The sequence below is a fragment of the Petaurus breviceps genome, unplaced genomic scaffold (genome assembly GCF_028583685.1).
Source record: "Petaurus breviceps papuanus isolate PSGF00001 unplaced genomic scaffold, PetGlider_PUasm1.0 98, whole genome shotgun sequence".
Lineage (NCBI taxonomy): Eukaryota > Metazoa > Chordata > Mammalia > Diprotodontia > Petauridae > Petaurus > Petaurus breviceps.
In genome coordinates this window covers 34,732,718-34,749,260 of record NW_027187460.1, presented here as the reverse complement: position 1 = coordinate 34,749,260, position 16,543 = coordinate 34,732,718, and the positions used below count along the sequence as shown (strand labels likewise).

Genomic DNA, 16,543 nt, shown 5'->3' with positions numbered 1-16,543 from the left:
CTATCTATCTATCTATCTATCTATCTATCTATCTATCTATCTATCTATCTATCTATCTATCTATCTATCTACCTATCTTCCTTCCTTTCTACCTACCTACCCACCTTCCTACCTACCTATCTACCCACCCACCCACCCACCCACCTATCTATCTACCTATCTTGTTTCAGGTGGAAGTCAGATGGAAAAGTCTCATAGTTCTTAGAGTTCGGTGGCAAAGCAGATAGTATAAAATATCATTTTCTGATGTAGAACTATTTTCTACCAAGATTTTTGATTTCCTGTATAATTTTCATTTGGCAGAGTCCAAGTTGATTGTCCATAAGAACAAGACTTGACATTTAAATGTGTGACTTCTTAAATGCTTTTAGAGAGATTGTTTGCAGGATGAATTGTATATTTTTTTTTTCCTGCACAGTCCCTAAGAAGGCCTTGGCAATCAAGGTGTTTTACAATTTTGCAGAGGAAACCAAATTAAGCCAAGTTTGAGACATGAGAAAATGAATACAGACCAAATCATGTAATCTTATGGGCCTGATTTTTCAGCAAATTGATTTTTCTGAGAATTTAGATGATATAGGTCATACTGCCAGAGTAATAAAGGGCCTTAGAAGTCATTTTGCCGATAAGGAAACTGAGACTGAAAGAAGTTTAATATTTTTTCAAAGACCACATTATCTATTTGTTGCTAAGACAGGACTAAATTATTGGATTTAGTCATCTGCCTGAGTTCCAATTAGTGCTCTATCCATTTGGCCACATGTTATCATTAGTAATATTTTTAAAAATATTCTTTGGTGACTTATACTTTCATATCACATCCATTTCCAAATATATCCCTCTCATTTTCCATACTCAAAGAGACTTCCCTTGTAACAACATTATTTAAAAGAGAAAATAGACAATTAAGCAAAACCAGCAAACGCATTGCATCTGATGGTATACACAATATTCCACATCTACATCGCCCACCTCTACAACAAGGAGAGCAAAGTAGATTTTGTCAACTCTTCTGAGGGTCCATTTAGTTTCAGTTTTGTTTGTTTTTTGCTTATGTTGTTTTAATCATGTATGTTGCTTTCCTAATTCTACTTACTTCATTCTCTGTCCTTTCATATAAGTTTTCCCAAGTTTCTTTGAATTCTTCATATTCATTGTTTCTTATGGTACAGTGGTATTCTGTTACATTTGTGCATCACAGTTTGCTTAACTATTTTCCAACTAATGGGCTCATTGGGAAGATTTTTCAATGAAGTGATAAAAATTTCAGAAAAGAGTTCTTTCAGAAAGGAGATACTCCTGAGATCGAATCCCGGGCTCAGACACTCAGCACCACACCCAGAAATAACTGGCCGTGTAACCTTGAGCAAGTTACTTAACCCCGATTGCTTAAAAAAAAAAAAAGAAAGAAAGAAAGGAGATACTCCTAACTAGCTGTATCTCATGTTTGGTCTTATTCATCTAAGTGAGGAGTAAGATGATCTCAGAAGGCAAGTCATGTGGCAGAAGGGCTGACTCTGAGGCAGTGAAAAGAAAGGTAAAAAGAACAATTATAATTGAAGTTACAGAACCATGTGGAAGGGAATTGTAGAGAATCCATTTTTCACTTCATTCAAGAAAGAGAAAACATTAACCTTAATAATTAAGTCTAATAGGGGCGGCCAGGTGGCTCAGTGAGTAAGAGCCCCAGCCCCAGTGTCGGAATGACCTGGGAATCAAATCCGGGCTCAGATACTTAGCACCACACCCAGAAATAACTGGCTGTATAACCTTGAGCAAGTTACTTAACCCCAATTGCTTAAAAAAAAGTTAATCATAAAATAATAATAATAAGTCTACTGAATACAACACTCAATTCAAACTCTAGCCTCGACAAGATCCTAAAAGATGGGAGACCTCTGAAGCCTGGTTTCCTTAACTTTAAGAAACAAAAAATCTGAATGATGCCTCACCATCAAATCTAGATTGGATTGCAATTTTTCCCCCTAAGGCCACATCAGAGGATGTGTGACTTTCCTATCATTGATAGAGAAATGCCTAAAATGAATTAAATCAAGATACTCATGTCAGCTGTTGGAATTTGGTTCCTTCCAAACCTCCTTGCTCCTTCTGTCATCACTAATGCAAATGCATCTTTCAGATTTGTTCAATATCCTTTGTTGGAAAATCGTCTAAATATTTCCAAATGATCTCTATTATTTCAAGATGATATTGCTTTCATGCTATTTATGTCCTCTTGTTAAGAGTCAAACCAGGCAATGAATGGTAAAGCATCTGACTTTTCTTTCCTAGCCTTCAAACTAGCATTTCCATATGGCATTTGAAATTACTATTATCTCTTGAAGATACTGTAATAATAGCTTTTCATTTATATAGCATTTTAAGGTTTGCAAAGTGCTTTTAATACATCGTTTCATTTAATTCTCATATCAATCCTTTGAGTTAGGTGCTGTTATTATCAATGTTTTACAGATGAGGAAACTAAGACCCATCCAGATTTAGTGATTTGCTCAGCAAACCCATGTGTTCATGGCTTTTTAAGGAAACTGATTCAGTTTGCTCATCTGTAAAATGGCAGGTCATCTAGTCCAGGCTATAGCCAAACGGGAATCTCCGGTGTAGCATTCCTGACAAGCAATCATCCAGTTTTCTCTTGAAGACCATTATCTCAAACAGTGACCTGAAATATGCCTGCCTGCAATTTTCACACCATTTCTAGTTTTGCCCTATGAGACTACTACTAACAATAACAATCACAACTAGCATTTATAGAGCACTCCAAAGTTTGAAAAATACTTTTTATGTTATCTCATTGATTCTCACAACAATCCTGTGAGACAGGTGATATTTTTATACAGATAAGGAAATGGAGTCATAGAGAGGTTAAGTGAGTTGCCCAGGGTCACTGAGTCAGTAAGTACTTGAGGCAAGATTTGAACTCATGGCTTCTTGACTCCAAGTCTAGCATTCTGGCCACTGTTTTTTGTGGGGTTTTTTTTTTGAGGAGCAATTGGGGTTAAGTGACTTGCCCAAGGTCACTAGGCTAGTAAGTGTTGAGTATCTGAGGTCAGATTTGAACTAAGGTCCTCTTGACTCCAGGGCTCCTGCTCTATTCACTGTACCACCTAGCTGCCCCTCTATCCACTGTTTCACTCTTTTTTAAACACTAATGGTTCTAGCCAAATTAAATTCACATTAGGCAAATTGTAAAGAACTCTGAAAGAAATCTGCATTTCTCCCCAAAACTCCACCTACGTTAACTTTTACTATACAGTACTGTGCTCTCTCTGTCTCTGTCTCTCTCTCTCTGTCTCTGTCTCTCTGTCTCTCTCTGTCTCTCTCTCTCTCTGTCTCTCTCTCTGTCTCTCTCTGTCTCTCTCTGTCTCTGTCTCTGTCTCTCTCTCTCCTCCAGCACACTGGACACTGTCCCCCCCCCCCCCCCCCCCCCCCCCCCCCCCCCGCCACAAAACAAAACACACCTGAAAAAACCCCAAACCTTCTAAATGAAAGCAGAAGATCGATCCTGAAGAGAGACCTTTGCTGCCTCTGCCACTGGATCTGGGGCTTGACAGGCCTCCACATAATTGATTGGCCTCTGCACCAACTGTTCTTCCTTCTACTCTCATATCTTTGTCCCTGGCCCCCATTGAATTCAGTCATACTTACAGCCATTGATTGACCCCAGTCTCCTAGCCTGAATACTACTCAGCAGTGAATGCTTATGTATGTGGCAGCTACGTGGTGTAGTGGATAGATCACTGGGCCTGGAATTAAGAAGATTCATCTTCTGAGTTCAAAGCTGGCCTCAGACATTTCTAGCTGTGTGACTCTGGGCAAATCACTTAACTCTGTTTGCTGTACTTTCCTCATTTATAAAATAAACTAGAAAGGGAAATGGCAAACCACTCTGGCATCTGCCAAGAAAGCCGCAAATGGGGTCTTGAAGAGTTGGATGTGACTGAACAACAACATATATGTGTGAGGATGTGTATATATTATATGTAATAATATAATATACATCATTATAAAACATAATATACACACAGATAGATAACATTGTCCTCTAGTTGTTTCATATATTGTTCCTATGTCTCCTCCTTAAGCTGTAAACTCCTTTAGGATACCACTTTCTCCCAAAGCAGCCAGATGTATACAGAAGGCACTTGATAAATGGCAGTTGGTTTGTCAGTATTCACCTGGTCAGATTTTTAGCTCTCATTTCCTCTTTAATCTGCTACTCAGTGTACATGACCTTTCTTTCTTTCTTTCTTTCTTTCTTTCTTTCTTTCTTTCTTTCTTTCTTTCTTTCTTTCTTTCTTTCTTCCTTCCTTCCTTCCTCTCTCTCTCTCTCTCTCTCTCTCTCTCTCTCTCTCTTTCTCTCTCTCTTTCTTTCTTGTGTGGAGGTAGTGTAGGCTTGTGTTTCATTACCATAGGGAGCTCCTGGCAAGAAAACTCCTTTTACCTACCCAAATTAGCAACTCTTCTGCAATTTGGGGTCTTGGGGAGTTGCACTTGAGGGTTAAATGATTTGCTCAGAGTCACACAGCCAATAAGTTATCAGACAGGGACCTATATCCTAGATACCCTAACTTGCAGGCCAATACTCTATTTACTGCCTCTCATTGTTCATGGCGATAGTTCTAAAATCCTCAGACTGTCTCTGACAGCCAGGTTGTGCTTACTTAATTAAAAAGGGTATTTCTTTTAGTTCACTCTTCTATAAATAGATTTAACAAAAAAGTATAGGGAGAGATTTTTATAGCAAAAGGTTCAATTATACTTGCTGGCAAATGTACGTATAAATGGGAATAGAACTTCCTTGTGGTTCATGGAACTTATTCTTCACCCTTTTCTAAATTCTCAGTACTTCAACATGGACAAGTAACTGGAAATCCTTCACAAAATAGTTTATGTGGTACAATTGCAAGTGCTTATATGAACTGTGACCATTTCTTTTTAGGAAATATTTTCAACATATCCTTAAAAATAATCAAGATTAACCACACAGGAATGCTACTAAACTTTCGTATTCACAGAAATTGCAAATAGAAAAGACATCCTCCTTCTTCTTGTCCAACCTCTTTGGTTTTAGGCCTGATTTTGCAAGTAAATTTATCTGCCATATGATCATAGGATTTAGAAATCATCTTGTCCAACCCCCTCATTTTGCAGAGGGAGAAATTAAAATCCAGAGAAATGAAAAAGTTGACCAAGGTCACACAGCTAGTAAATGCCACAGCCAGGTCCTCCCACTATCTGGCCAGGGCTCTTTCCATTCTATAAAGTGTTCTATCTCTAGAGAAATAATATAACCTTTCTGAACCTATTTTTTTTTTGCCAGTCTGGAGAATGAGAAGTTATCTATTTTTAAAACTCTTTTCTATCACCTTTTTTTTTTTTTTTTGCTTTTTGGAGGGCATTTGGGGTTAAGTAACTTGCCCAAGGTTACTTATGGCTTTTCTATCATTTATGGTAAGATAGATTTAAATGTATTAATCTTTGTACTTATCTTGGAGAACTTAAGAGTCATCATAATATGAGCTTTAAATTTAGCTCTTTTTGGTCTGGTGATGCATCTCGGCTTGAGTTCTTTTCAGTAATAATAGTAATAATAATACTAGTGATTTAAAAATAGCTCATATTTAAGTAGTACTTTAAGATCAATCGTAAACATTTATTAAGAGCCTACCATGTGAAGGCTGTTATGTGAAGGTTAGAGGATTAACTATTGGGTTGGATGATAGAGTCCGGATCTCCCCAAATGTAAACAGTCTAGAGCAGGGGTGGGGAACCTGCAGCCTTGGGGTCACATGTGGCCCTCTAGGTTCTAAAGTGTGGCCCTTTGACTGAATCCAAACTTTTATTGAGTTACCAAAGCGTCTGCACTCTTCTCTTCTCTCTCTACATTCTCTTGTTTGGCAATCTTATTCATTAATCATCATGGATTCAGCTACCACTCCTAGGCACATATCTCCCAACTAGCATCTCCAGAGCTCTTGATTTGGACTCAAAAGATCTGAACTCGAATCCTTTATAGCTCATTACCTGTCTGACATTGGGATAGTAATTTAGTTTGTAGTTGTTCAGTCATGTCCTTCTCTCCTTTACCCTATTTGGAGTTTTCTTGGCAAAGATGTTGGAGTGATTTGCCATTTCCTTCTCCAGCTACTTTTATAGATGCAGAAACTGAGGCAAACAGAATTAAGTGACTTGCCCATGGTCACACAGCTAGTAAGCATCTGAGGGCATATTTGAACTCAGGAAGATGAGTCTTCTTGACTCCAGATCCAGTGCTCTGTGCACTATGGCGCCACCTAGCTGCAGTTTACTCATCTGTACAATGTGGGCTCACCTGGATGGTTCAGCTTGTCTTCTAGTTCTAAGTGTATTGTTTGGAGCTTTCCTTGATATATGGGTTGAGATGTTGTCTTTCCCTGGTTTCTGCCAGACAACCCAGCAGTTTTTGTTGAATAATGAGGTCTTACCCCAGTAGCCCAAATCTTTGGGTTTATCATGAATAAAAATAGACTATTACTAGACTATTGTGTTCATTCATTTTAGTTTATTGTGTATCTAATCTGTTTCACTAATCGACTTCTCTTTCTTAACCAGTACAAAATTGTTTTGACCAAATTATATTACCTCCAGCAAGTTCCCAATCAAATACTAATTTTTCTCACTTGTAGACCTTCTTACCCCTATGCCCATGGAGTGTAATATGAGTATAGATTGTGTTCTGTGATGATCCCAGCTCCAGGGGTCTGATTAATGAGTTAAAATAAACTACTCCAGATTTTGTTTAGGGAGAGGAGGAAGACTTACAGCTTATCTGCTTTTAGGTTATATATCTTCTGATAGAATGTAAGCATCTTGAGTCCAGGAACTGCTTTTCATATCATTTAAAATTAACCTTTCATCATCAACCCTATTGCCTACTACAGTTCCTTGCATAGGGTATAGCATACTCCCATACTCCCAGTTCAAATACTTCTAGAATTGCAGTGATTGACCTCTAAGGCACCTTCCAACTTGAAGTCTATGATCTTTTCAGTCACTTAGCAAATCACTTTATAACCCTGCTAGGGACAGCAGACAAATGCTCTGATTTAAATATCATCAGTGATATTTGAATAAGTAAAAGCAGAGACTGCATTTAAAGTAATGTATTTTGAATTGCAAACTATGGAAACTGCTGAGGCTGAATTTTTCTGCTAATTTTGAATGCATAGCTTTCCCATCAGAGTGCTATGAATATTGCAAAACCAGTTGAGCAAAAGCAATCATAGTTCTATATCCTTATTTTACAGAGGAGGACATTGAGGCCTGAGAGATGAAGTGACTAACCAGAAGACACATAGATCAGTTTATTTCAGTGCTAGAATCCAGGACTTTGAACCTTGAATATAAGGCTGGGTGGATAAAATATTTGACTTGGAGTCAGGAAGACCTAAGTTCAAATCCTCCCCCAGATACTTACTAGCTGTGTGACCATGGGCAAATCACTTGACATCTCTGAGCCTCAGTTTCCTTATCTGTAAAATGGGTATAATAATATCAATTCTCTCACAGAGATGTTATGAGAGTAAAATGAAATAACATATAAAATACTTTGCAAACTTTAAAGTGCTACATAAAGGCCAGTTATAATACTACATTATAATAATCTGTCTCTCAAACGAGGAAACTCAATGGGAAAGTGTGAAAGAGTCATTACAAAGTCAAGGCTTATTTTAGGCTCCTATTTCATCTATATCCTCCTTTCCTCTCATGACTTAACTTTCTTGTGGGACATGGTGCTAATGTGAGAACATGTAGCTATCACTGAGGGCCTTCAAATGGGGCATGGGGTGGGGCAGATGATCATATACTATTGAGGTTTTGTTGAGGGAATTCTTATCCATGTATGACAGTGATCAGATGGCCTCTTCTGAGATAAATCCCAACCCTGTCCAATGGATGGATTTCCCTCTACAAATCTTCCAATAAATTCAGTTCAAGCCATGATGCAACATCCACATGGCTTTGCCTTTAATAATATCTTTAAAAATCAATTGAATGTATGACCATTTAAGAATGCATTGGTAACATCGCTCTAGAAAACAAAAACTTTCCATGTCGTCTCATGGGACTTTTCTGTAAAAAAAAGTGTTACATGTTGAAATACAAGACTTTAAATATTTAGACTTTAAAATACAGGAGTTTTTCTGGATAACTAGGATAAGATGGTAAAGACTCCACTAACTTGATTTTGGGGACAATTAAGCCTGTAAAAGAGAAGACTTGGGGGGCATGGTAGTGATCTTCAAATTGATTGAAATGCTGTCACAAATGAAAGATGAATTAGATTTGTTCTTTTGTTTTTTTTGGCCTCAGCCAACACAACTGGAATAATGACCAAAAAATTGCAGAAGAGGTCAATTTCACCTTAATGTCAGGAAAAACTTCCAATAATGAGAGTGGAATGGGTTGTATTGGGAGATTTTCGAGCAGAGGCTGCGTGAGTACTTGTTGCGTGTGTGGTAGTGGGGATTCTTTCTTTGAATGTGGTTTGGACTAGATGACTGATGAGGTTTCTTCCAAATCTATAATTCTCTGATTTTGTGAGTTTACACTTTTAGGGCTCTTAGTGTGGTAAATTGTGCCACAGGGATGAGTAAGATTCCCCCTACTCAGAGGCCAAGAATTGGAGTAATAAGCACAGAATGTGTAACAAGCAACTAGGGACTCGACCCTAGGCAAGCAGTCCTCCTTTAGGCACAAGGGAGGGTCCCCACACTCTTCCTGACAGACAGCAAGGGGAAGTAAGTTGGTGCTGGTCAGGAGTCTGGCTGCTGGGTCTGGTGCCAAGGAGAACATGCAGACTGATTTGGAAGATAGGCTAGGAAACCAAACGTTACGTTAAATCAGGAATTGTAATCTCCAAATTGGCAAGAGCCAAAGAGGACCAAGCGTCCTCTGTGATGTTGAAAAAACAGACCAGCGCATGTACTCCCACTCGAGCACCCTCAGATCCATCCATCATCTTTGCCACAAGAGCAAGGGAGATTAGCACCACATCTAAGCAAGAGGGAAGGCAAACAAACAGAAGCCTGTATCCATCAAATATTTGGAACCGATGCAAGAAAGAAAATTGAGAACTTATTTCAGAATAGTAGAGTCAGTCCAGCATTTACCAGGTCCTGGCTGTGTGGCCTTGGGCAAGCTAATTTCGTTTAGCTTCAGTTTCTCATCTGTATGATAGAGATAATAATCCCCGCACTTCCTATATTTCAAGTTGCTATAATTGTTCATATTTGCTTATTTGTTGTCTCTTCCATTAGATTGTGGGCTCCTTGAGGGCAGGGACTGTCTTTTGCCTCTTTTTGTATTCCCAGTGCTCAGCACATTTCCTGGCACATAGTAGAATTACAATCTGGCTCTAATTTATTTTTCCAATCGTTTCATCCTTACAAATTCCATGGTCCACCCAAACTGACCTTCTTTCTCTTCCTCACACGTGACATATCATTTGTGAAATGTGTGTCTTTGTGCCTTTGTTTAGGCTATATCCACTGCCGGGAATGCACTTATGCCCTCCTCACATCTGCATCTGAGAAACCCTGATTTCTTTCAAAGCTCTGTTCAAACATCGCCTTTTATGTCAGGTCTTTTCTGATACTTCCTATTGCTAGTTTGTTCCATACCAACCCCCAATATTTGGTATGTATTCTGTACATTTGTGCAGAATTTTATTAATGTTGGGAGCTCCCTGGAGGAAATAGTTTCATCTCTAACATAAGATCATGACTAAGGCACAGAGGGTTTTGATTTGTCCAGGGTGACACAGCCAGTGCGAAAGATGAAATGTGAGCTCAAGTCTTGCTCTAAGCAGATGATAAATAAACAGATTTCTAGTCAATGGTTTGGGAACATAGATGGCACAGTGGATAGAGTATTAGACCTAAGATCAGGAAGACCTGAGTTCAAATCCTGCCTCTGATTCTTACTAGGTGTGTGACCCTGGGAAAGGCACTTAACTCATCTCAGCTTCAGTTTCCTCATCTCTAAATGGGGATAATAATAGTTCTTCCTCACAGGGTTGTTGTAAGTATCAACTGAGAGTATTATGTACATGTTAGCTGCTGCTACTACTACTATTGCTTACCAGGCATTGTGCTACACGCTGGGGCTATAAATGTGATCAAGCAAGACAAGCCCTGACTTCAAAGAGCATTCATTTTAATGGGAGAAAATGAACTGGAAAGGGGATAGGACTTAAACAGTTATATGGTATGGACTTGGTGGGGCAGTGGTAACAAGGCTTACTTCCTGGTGATGGAGAAGAAGAGGAGGGGAGGGGAGGGGAGGGAAGGGGAAGGGGAATGAGGAGGGGAGGGAAGGAGAAGGGTTGTGTGTGGGTTGGGCTAGATGTCTGATGAGGATCTTTTCCTAGGTGCCTTCTCTTTTCCCTTCTGTATCTATACCTATCATCTCATCTTCACCTTTTAAAAATCACTGCCTTGTGTCAATTTCCAGTGAAATGCTATGGAGTAGAAGCTTAATAAATATCTACTGATTGGTTGAAGACAAAGCATCATTACAAATAAATGTATATATATGTATATACGTATACATATATATGTATATCCTTTTCTAATAAAGTCCATTACTACATAGTATCCCATCTAACACTGATTTAGCTTAGACCAGTTGAATTTTCCATTTTGTTTTTTCCATTTCAGAAAATCTTTACTGATATAGTCTCATCTTGTCTTTGTTCTGAAACTGTTCTACAGTCTTTCTAGAGCCTGTATAATAGTCTGTTCAGCAAGCCAGATGTAATAATTCTGGCAGATACAGTCCCTATGGATCATTTGTGTGTACAATTGATTTGTACCTATAAAAACGTTCAGTTTATTAACAGAGGTCTGTTAAATGGAAAAGAAACTTGAATTGGTTTGGATTTTATGGGGCTGAATCACCAAAATCAAGCACAGGCCTTTCTGATGGTTCCAAGTTTCTAATGGAAATTCAAACTATTCAAAACTGAGCAACTTGTTTGTTTATTTTTCACTCTGACAGTTATAATTCGTGACTTTTGCAGATATGTGATAATGTTATTTCATAAGGAAATGTCAGCTGCAATTATTTATGATTGTGTGTTATTTGAGGTGTGCCAATGGTACACACTGTATGGGCCACTGTATGTACAGACAGAGTCTATGCCCCCAAGACCTACGGTCAAACGTTGATAACTTCAGAAACAGGAAAATGAGAAGCTGGAAAAATAAACAAAGAGTGGACATTACATTCTAATTGGGCCAGATTTTCACTTTAATATCAGAGTCTATTGATTTTAGAGGACTCATGGTGAGAGCCTTAACCATGTACTCTACAGTCTAGTCAAACCAACTACCTTAATAGCTAATAATAGCTAGTATTTATATAGCTCTTACTATGTGCCAGGCTCTGTGCTAAGTTCTTTATAAGTATTGTCTCATTTGGTCCTCACGGTAACCCTGGGAGGTAGATGCTATCATTAATTATCCCCAGTTTACAGATGGGGAAACTTTGGCAAACAGGGTTAAGTGACTTGCCTAGGGTCACATAGCTAGTAAATGTCTGGGGTCAAATTTGAATTTAGGTCTTCCTGACTTCAGGCCAGGGCTCTGTGCACTGTGGCACCAACTAGCTGCCTTCTTGTTCTTGATAGAAAAGTCTTCATCTCCCATCCTTGTGAGTTTGCACAGGCCCTTCCTTATGCCCGGAATACAAGTGGTCCTCACCTCTATCTCTTAGACTTTCTAGTTTTCTTCAAATCACATCTCAAGCACCTCATCCTACATGGAACCTTCCCTAATTTTTCCAGGTGCTTATGCCTCCCCAGAAATCATTCTGCATATATTTTGTATACAGTTTCATGGGTACGTGTTGTCTCCTCCATTGACTATAACCTTCTTGAGGTCAAGGACTTTAATTTTTCTTTGTGTATCTTTAGGACTTAGCATTGTGTCTAGCGCACAATAAGTGCTAGTTGGTTGATTCATTGATTGAAAACATGGATTTGTTTCTGCATGTGAGTGTGCAAGTGTGTGTTGAGTAGATTTTTCTTAATTAAACAAATTGATCTCAACTTTCATGGGCTCAATTATCATCTCTATGCATATGATTATCAGGTCTATTTATCCAGCCCTAACCTACCTCTCTCTTCTTTGGGCAGCTAGGCAAAGCAATAGATAGATAGAGTGTGGGATCTGGAGTCCGGAAGGGTCATCTTCCTGAGTTCAAATCTGGCCTCAGACACTTACTAGCAGTGTGACCCTGTGCAAGTCACTTAACCCTGTTTGTCTCAAATTTTCTCATCTATAAAATGAGCTGGAGAAGGAAATGACAAATCACATCAGTATCTTTGCCAAAGAAAACCCAAAATGGAGTTGGACACAACTTAAAGGACTGAACAACACACACACACACACATGTTTTTTCAAAACTTTAAATTTACCAGAACTTTAAACTGAAATCTCTCCCTATCAGTCCCTTTTCTTATTTATATGTACCCTTCTTTGGCTCCCCAAAACCTTAAAACCTCTGTAAATATTTTGCCTCTTCTAAGTAGCATTCTAATGGTGCTTGTCTCAACAGGTTTATCAGGTGTTAAGGGAGAAAAAGGAAATCCAGGCATTGGGAGTCAAGGACCCAGAGGCCCCCCTGGACCTGCAGGTACCGTATCCCATCAAACCAGCTGTGGTAGGAGGCAAATCTCAAATTCTTATACTTCCTTGTCATTCCAGGGTGGGGGAAGGCTGTAATGTCCATTCCCAGGGCTTACTTGACATTTCCTCCATTTCTCATTCAAATAAATGATTGGGATATAGAAGGAAAGTTCTGTGTGTGTGTGTGTGTGTGTGTGTGTGTGTGTGTGTGTGTGACTGTAATCTGAGAAGCTTCCAAGTGTTTATCCTCATTTAGCTAAAATAATGCCTAAAAGTTATGCAATGTACCAGGATGGTTGTGGTCTTACACATCTAATATAGAATTTGTAGCTTTCTGTATGTTTTTCTTGTCTTCCAATAATAAAATATGCTCTCCAAATTATAAATAGACAATGTTATGTCTTTAGTCTGATTGAATTAAAATAATTATCGAGTTTTGTTTTTTGACCCTGATGATGGCTTGAAAAAGGCTCTTTAGAAGGAATGAACTTCATAGCACATTTTGGAGTAGATTTCCTTACAATTAGGCTTTAAAGATTTCATGACTAATTGGATATTTCTTAAGGCAGAAGATGGTGACAATTCATCTAGCTATTTAACAAGTTTTTATTAAATGCCTACTACGTACCAAACTCTGTGCCCTTAACTTGATTGTTTCATTCATGTATTTATATAAGTACAGTTTCAACTTGAAAATCTTTCAGACACTTTGGATCCAGACTGATAGATGACCTCAAAACACCTTTGAGCTCAGAAAATCTTAATTCATCCCAAATTTTCACTGAGCCCACTGCTTAGAGAGAACTGGTGGCTCAGTAAGTAGATAGAGCACTGGGCTTGAAGTGGAAGAATTGAGTTCAAATCTCAGGTCAGACACTTACTAGCTGTGTGACCCTGGGCAAGTCACTTAACCCATTTGCCTTAGTTTCCTCAACTGTAAAATCATTCAGAGAAGAAAATGGCAAACCACTCCAGTATCTTTGCCAAAAAGACTCCAAATAGAGTATCCTAGGATTCTTATACATAAGAATTAGAAAACGATAACTTTTTATTTTATGGAAAATGCTGTTGGTCAAAATGTACTCTTTTCTCTTAGACTAGCAAGAAGATACTAATTAAGAATGAGTTTTGCTTTTTGCTATCCTGAGATGATTTAGACATTTGCATAAAGGAGAAAGGGAGTCCCATGGAGATCTTCACTTCGTTTTCCATTAGCAAGAAATAAAGTAGGAAGGAGCAGATGCAAAGTGAAGAGCATTTATATGTAAGGAAGAGAGAACTGAAAATCAAGTTTATTTCCATTAGCAGCTTTGGTTTGCTTTCCTAAATAATATGAATGCTAACCGTCAATCTAATTGTACATTTGTGTTCCCATAGGACCTGCAGGTGAGGGTCGAACTGGTAGCCCTGGGCCACAAGGTTCACCTGGTCCACGAGGTCCACCTGGTCACCTCGGTGTCCCTGGGCCACAGGGACCTTCAGGTCAACCTGGCTACTGTGACGCTTCTTCCTGTTCCAGCTATGGTGTTGGAGGTGAGTATGGTCTACTATGGTGGTAGTATTGGGCCTGTGCATTGTGGGGGAGAGAGAGAAAAGACACTGAACAATGGTGAGTGGGAAGTGTAGTAAAAGTTTAACAAAAGCCAGAATCATCTGGGGAGATGTCCTGAATGCTATAAAGTATGTATACTAAAAAAATAAGTAGCCCTTTCAAAAAAAAATTCAAAAATTGATTGAAGATTAAAAATAGCAAATTCCAGTTTTTCTTTCCTTCCCTCTTCCCAGTAATAGAATATTCAGGGAAGTAATTGGAGGCACTGATTTTGTAGTTGATAGAATGAATTGGTAGGAATCTTATAGCTTCATCCTTTGTTGACACTGTGATATGGTCAAGGTCTCTTGGTAACAGTGTTCATATTTGGTGTGGCTAGGTGACTCAGTGAATAGAGCACCAGCCCTGGAGTCAGGAGGACCCTCTGATGCTTAACACTTATTAGCCACGTGACCTTGGGCAAGTCACTTAACCCCAATTGCCCTGACTTCCCCCCTCCAAAAACAGCAAAAACAAGAATGTTCATATTGGAGGACAGGCTTCCACCAGTTGTCAGCATAATGAACAGAGTTCCCTAGTTTCATTCGTGGAATTCATCTATTACTGCTATTACTATTTTCACTACTACTACTACTACTACTACTACTACTACTACAGCAACTACTAGTATTACATATATATTAGGGGAATAAGAATAATTTTAGTGAGAAGCAAAATTATTAATATAATAACCTCTCCTCATTACTAACTACTAAATTAAGATCCTGATAAGTAATTATTCTCCTTAAACCCTTCCATGAAATGCATGTTGTTAGAGGATGTGCTCTGCAGATAAATGCTTTCAGGCATCATTTCACAAATGAAGTTGTGTAAGGACCTTCATTGCTAGAGCTATAGGGAAAAGAGAAAGTGCTTGTTGGACTTGAATGTAATGTATCTACCCTGGCAGAACTGTTAACCTTGATAACCATATGTCCAGAATGAAGCTTGTCTGATCTCATTTTCTTTGTTGTTCATCTCTTCCTACCCTTGTTTCTTCAACTCCTTGGACTGCCATTCTGTCTTTAAAGATGTGATCCCTTACAATGATTACCAGCACTGAAGCCAAAACCTTCCATTCTGGTTGCATTTTTCCCTTGCATTTGGCCATGGATACAGAACTGCCACATTCACCACCACCACCAAAGCTTGACCCAGTAGCTTGTGCACAATGTTCTCACACCACTAAGAGAGATTACCCTTCACACTTGCCCTCTCCCCTTTCACCTCCACCCCTTCCATGCTTTTGTGGTCTCCACATCATTAAACAACATAATGAGAAAAATTGGAATTTCATAAAGACAAAACCACAGCACAGAAACTAGCCAGTATAGTTCCAAAATGAAAAAAGGCATGTTAGCTTGCCCCGTGCACCCCCTCCCCCCGGAAAAAAATTCACTCAGGAAACACATATATAATTAGGTTAGTGAAATCTGGTGTCTGATCTTTGCTGCCCATCACTTGCCTGAAGTATGCATCCCTTTTCTCTCCTGGTGATGGTTTTCTGATAACAATGAGCTATCCAGACATGATTTGGATCTCTCCCCACTCCTTCTCCACTTTCCCACTATTCTGCCTTGTTGCTTTCATAATCCTGCTAAATGTTTTCAGTGTTTCTTTTTATAAATTAAAAGGATACTGTTTCAATAGTTGGCTGTGGTGCCATTTTCCTAATGACTGCTGTAATGTTTTGCTTTTTTCCTCTTTTGCTAACCATTTGCATCCTCTTGGTGATGGTGGTGGGTAAAGGTGGACACAGTAATCCAAGTGGTCAAGATCTCCCTTGAATTCAATTACCACATAACTCATTCAACCCTTGGCCCTGAGAACCTATGATATGATGGGGAACAGAGTTTATGGTTCCTGGGTCCTGTCCTTGGCTAGTCTCATACCCCCAGTCTTCCTATTCAGCACCTGACCCTGATCAGCCGGAGTTCACACCTGTTCAAGAGGATTTGGAAGACCTGATCTGATGGCCCCAGGAACCAATTATTCCAAAAGGAACTGGAAAATCCATTAAAAGAAATCTTAAGGCATTGTCATTAAAGGAGAATGTTGGTATATGATTTGTATGATTCACTTGTAAATATCTTGTTCAGTAAGCAACCTAATTCGCCTTCTCAGAAAATATTTGCAGGGTGATATATTGTTATGATTATTATTGTTTAATAATTAAAATCAAAAAAGATCATCCTCTTACTCTGGATAATAACAGCAAAACAATTAAAAAACAACAACAAAGTCCTATACATTGGCTGAT

The 16,543-nt window shown here is 38.8% G+C and overlaps 1 protein-coding gene across 3 annotated transcripts in view; it reads left to right on the top strand.

Annotated features, from left to right (window-relative positions):
* Nucleotides 1–16,543, top strand: part of COL14A1 (collagen type XIV alpha 1 chain) — a 253,970-nt gene that overhangs the window by 236,792 nt on the left and 635 nt on the right. For 2 of the 3 annotated variants that reach the window (XM_069081354.1, XM_069081352.1), the window contains exons 46-48: nucleotides 12,622–12,699; nucleotides 14,070–14,225; nucleotides 16,195–16,543. The exon at nucleotides 16,195–16,543 is cut by the window's right edge and continues 635 nt beyond it. In XM_069081354.1, coding sequence (XP_068937455.1) covers nucleotides 12,622–12,699; nucleotides 14,070–14,225; nucleotides 16,195–16,256 — 296 coding nt within the window. In that variant the 3' untranslated portion in view covers nucleotides 16,257–16,543. Of the gene's footprint in view, nucleotides 1–12,621; nucleotides 12,700–14,069; nucleotides 14,226–15,314 lie in introns of all 3 variants that reach the window. The other variant, XM_069081353.1, reaches the window with a different exon arrangement.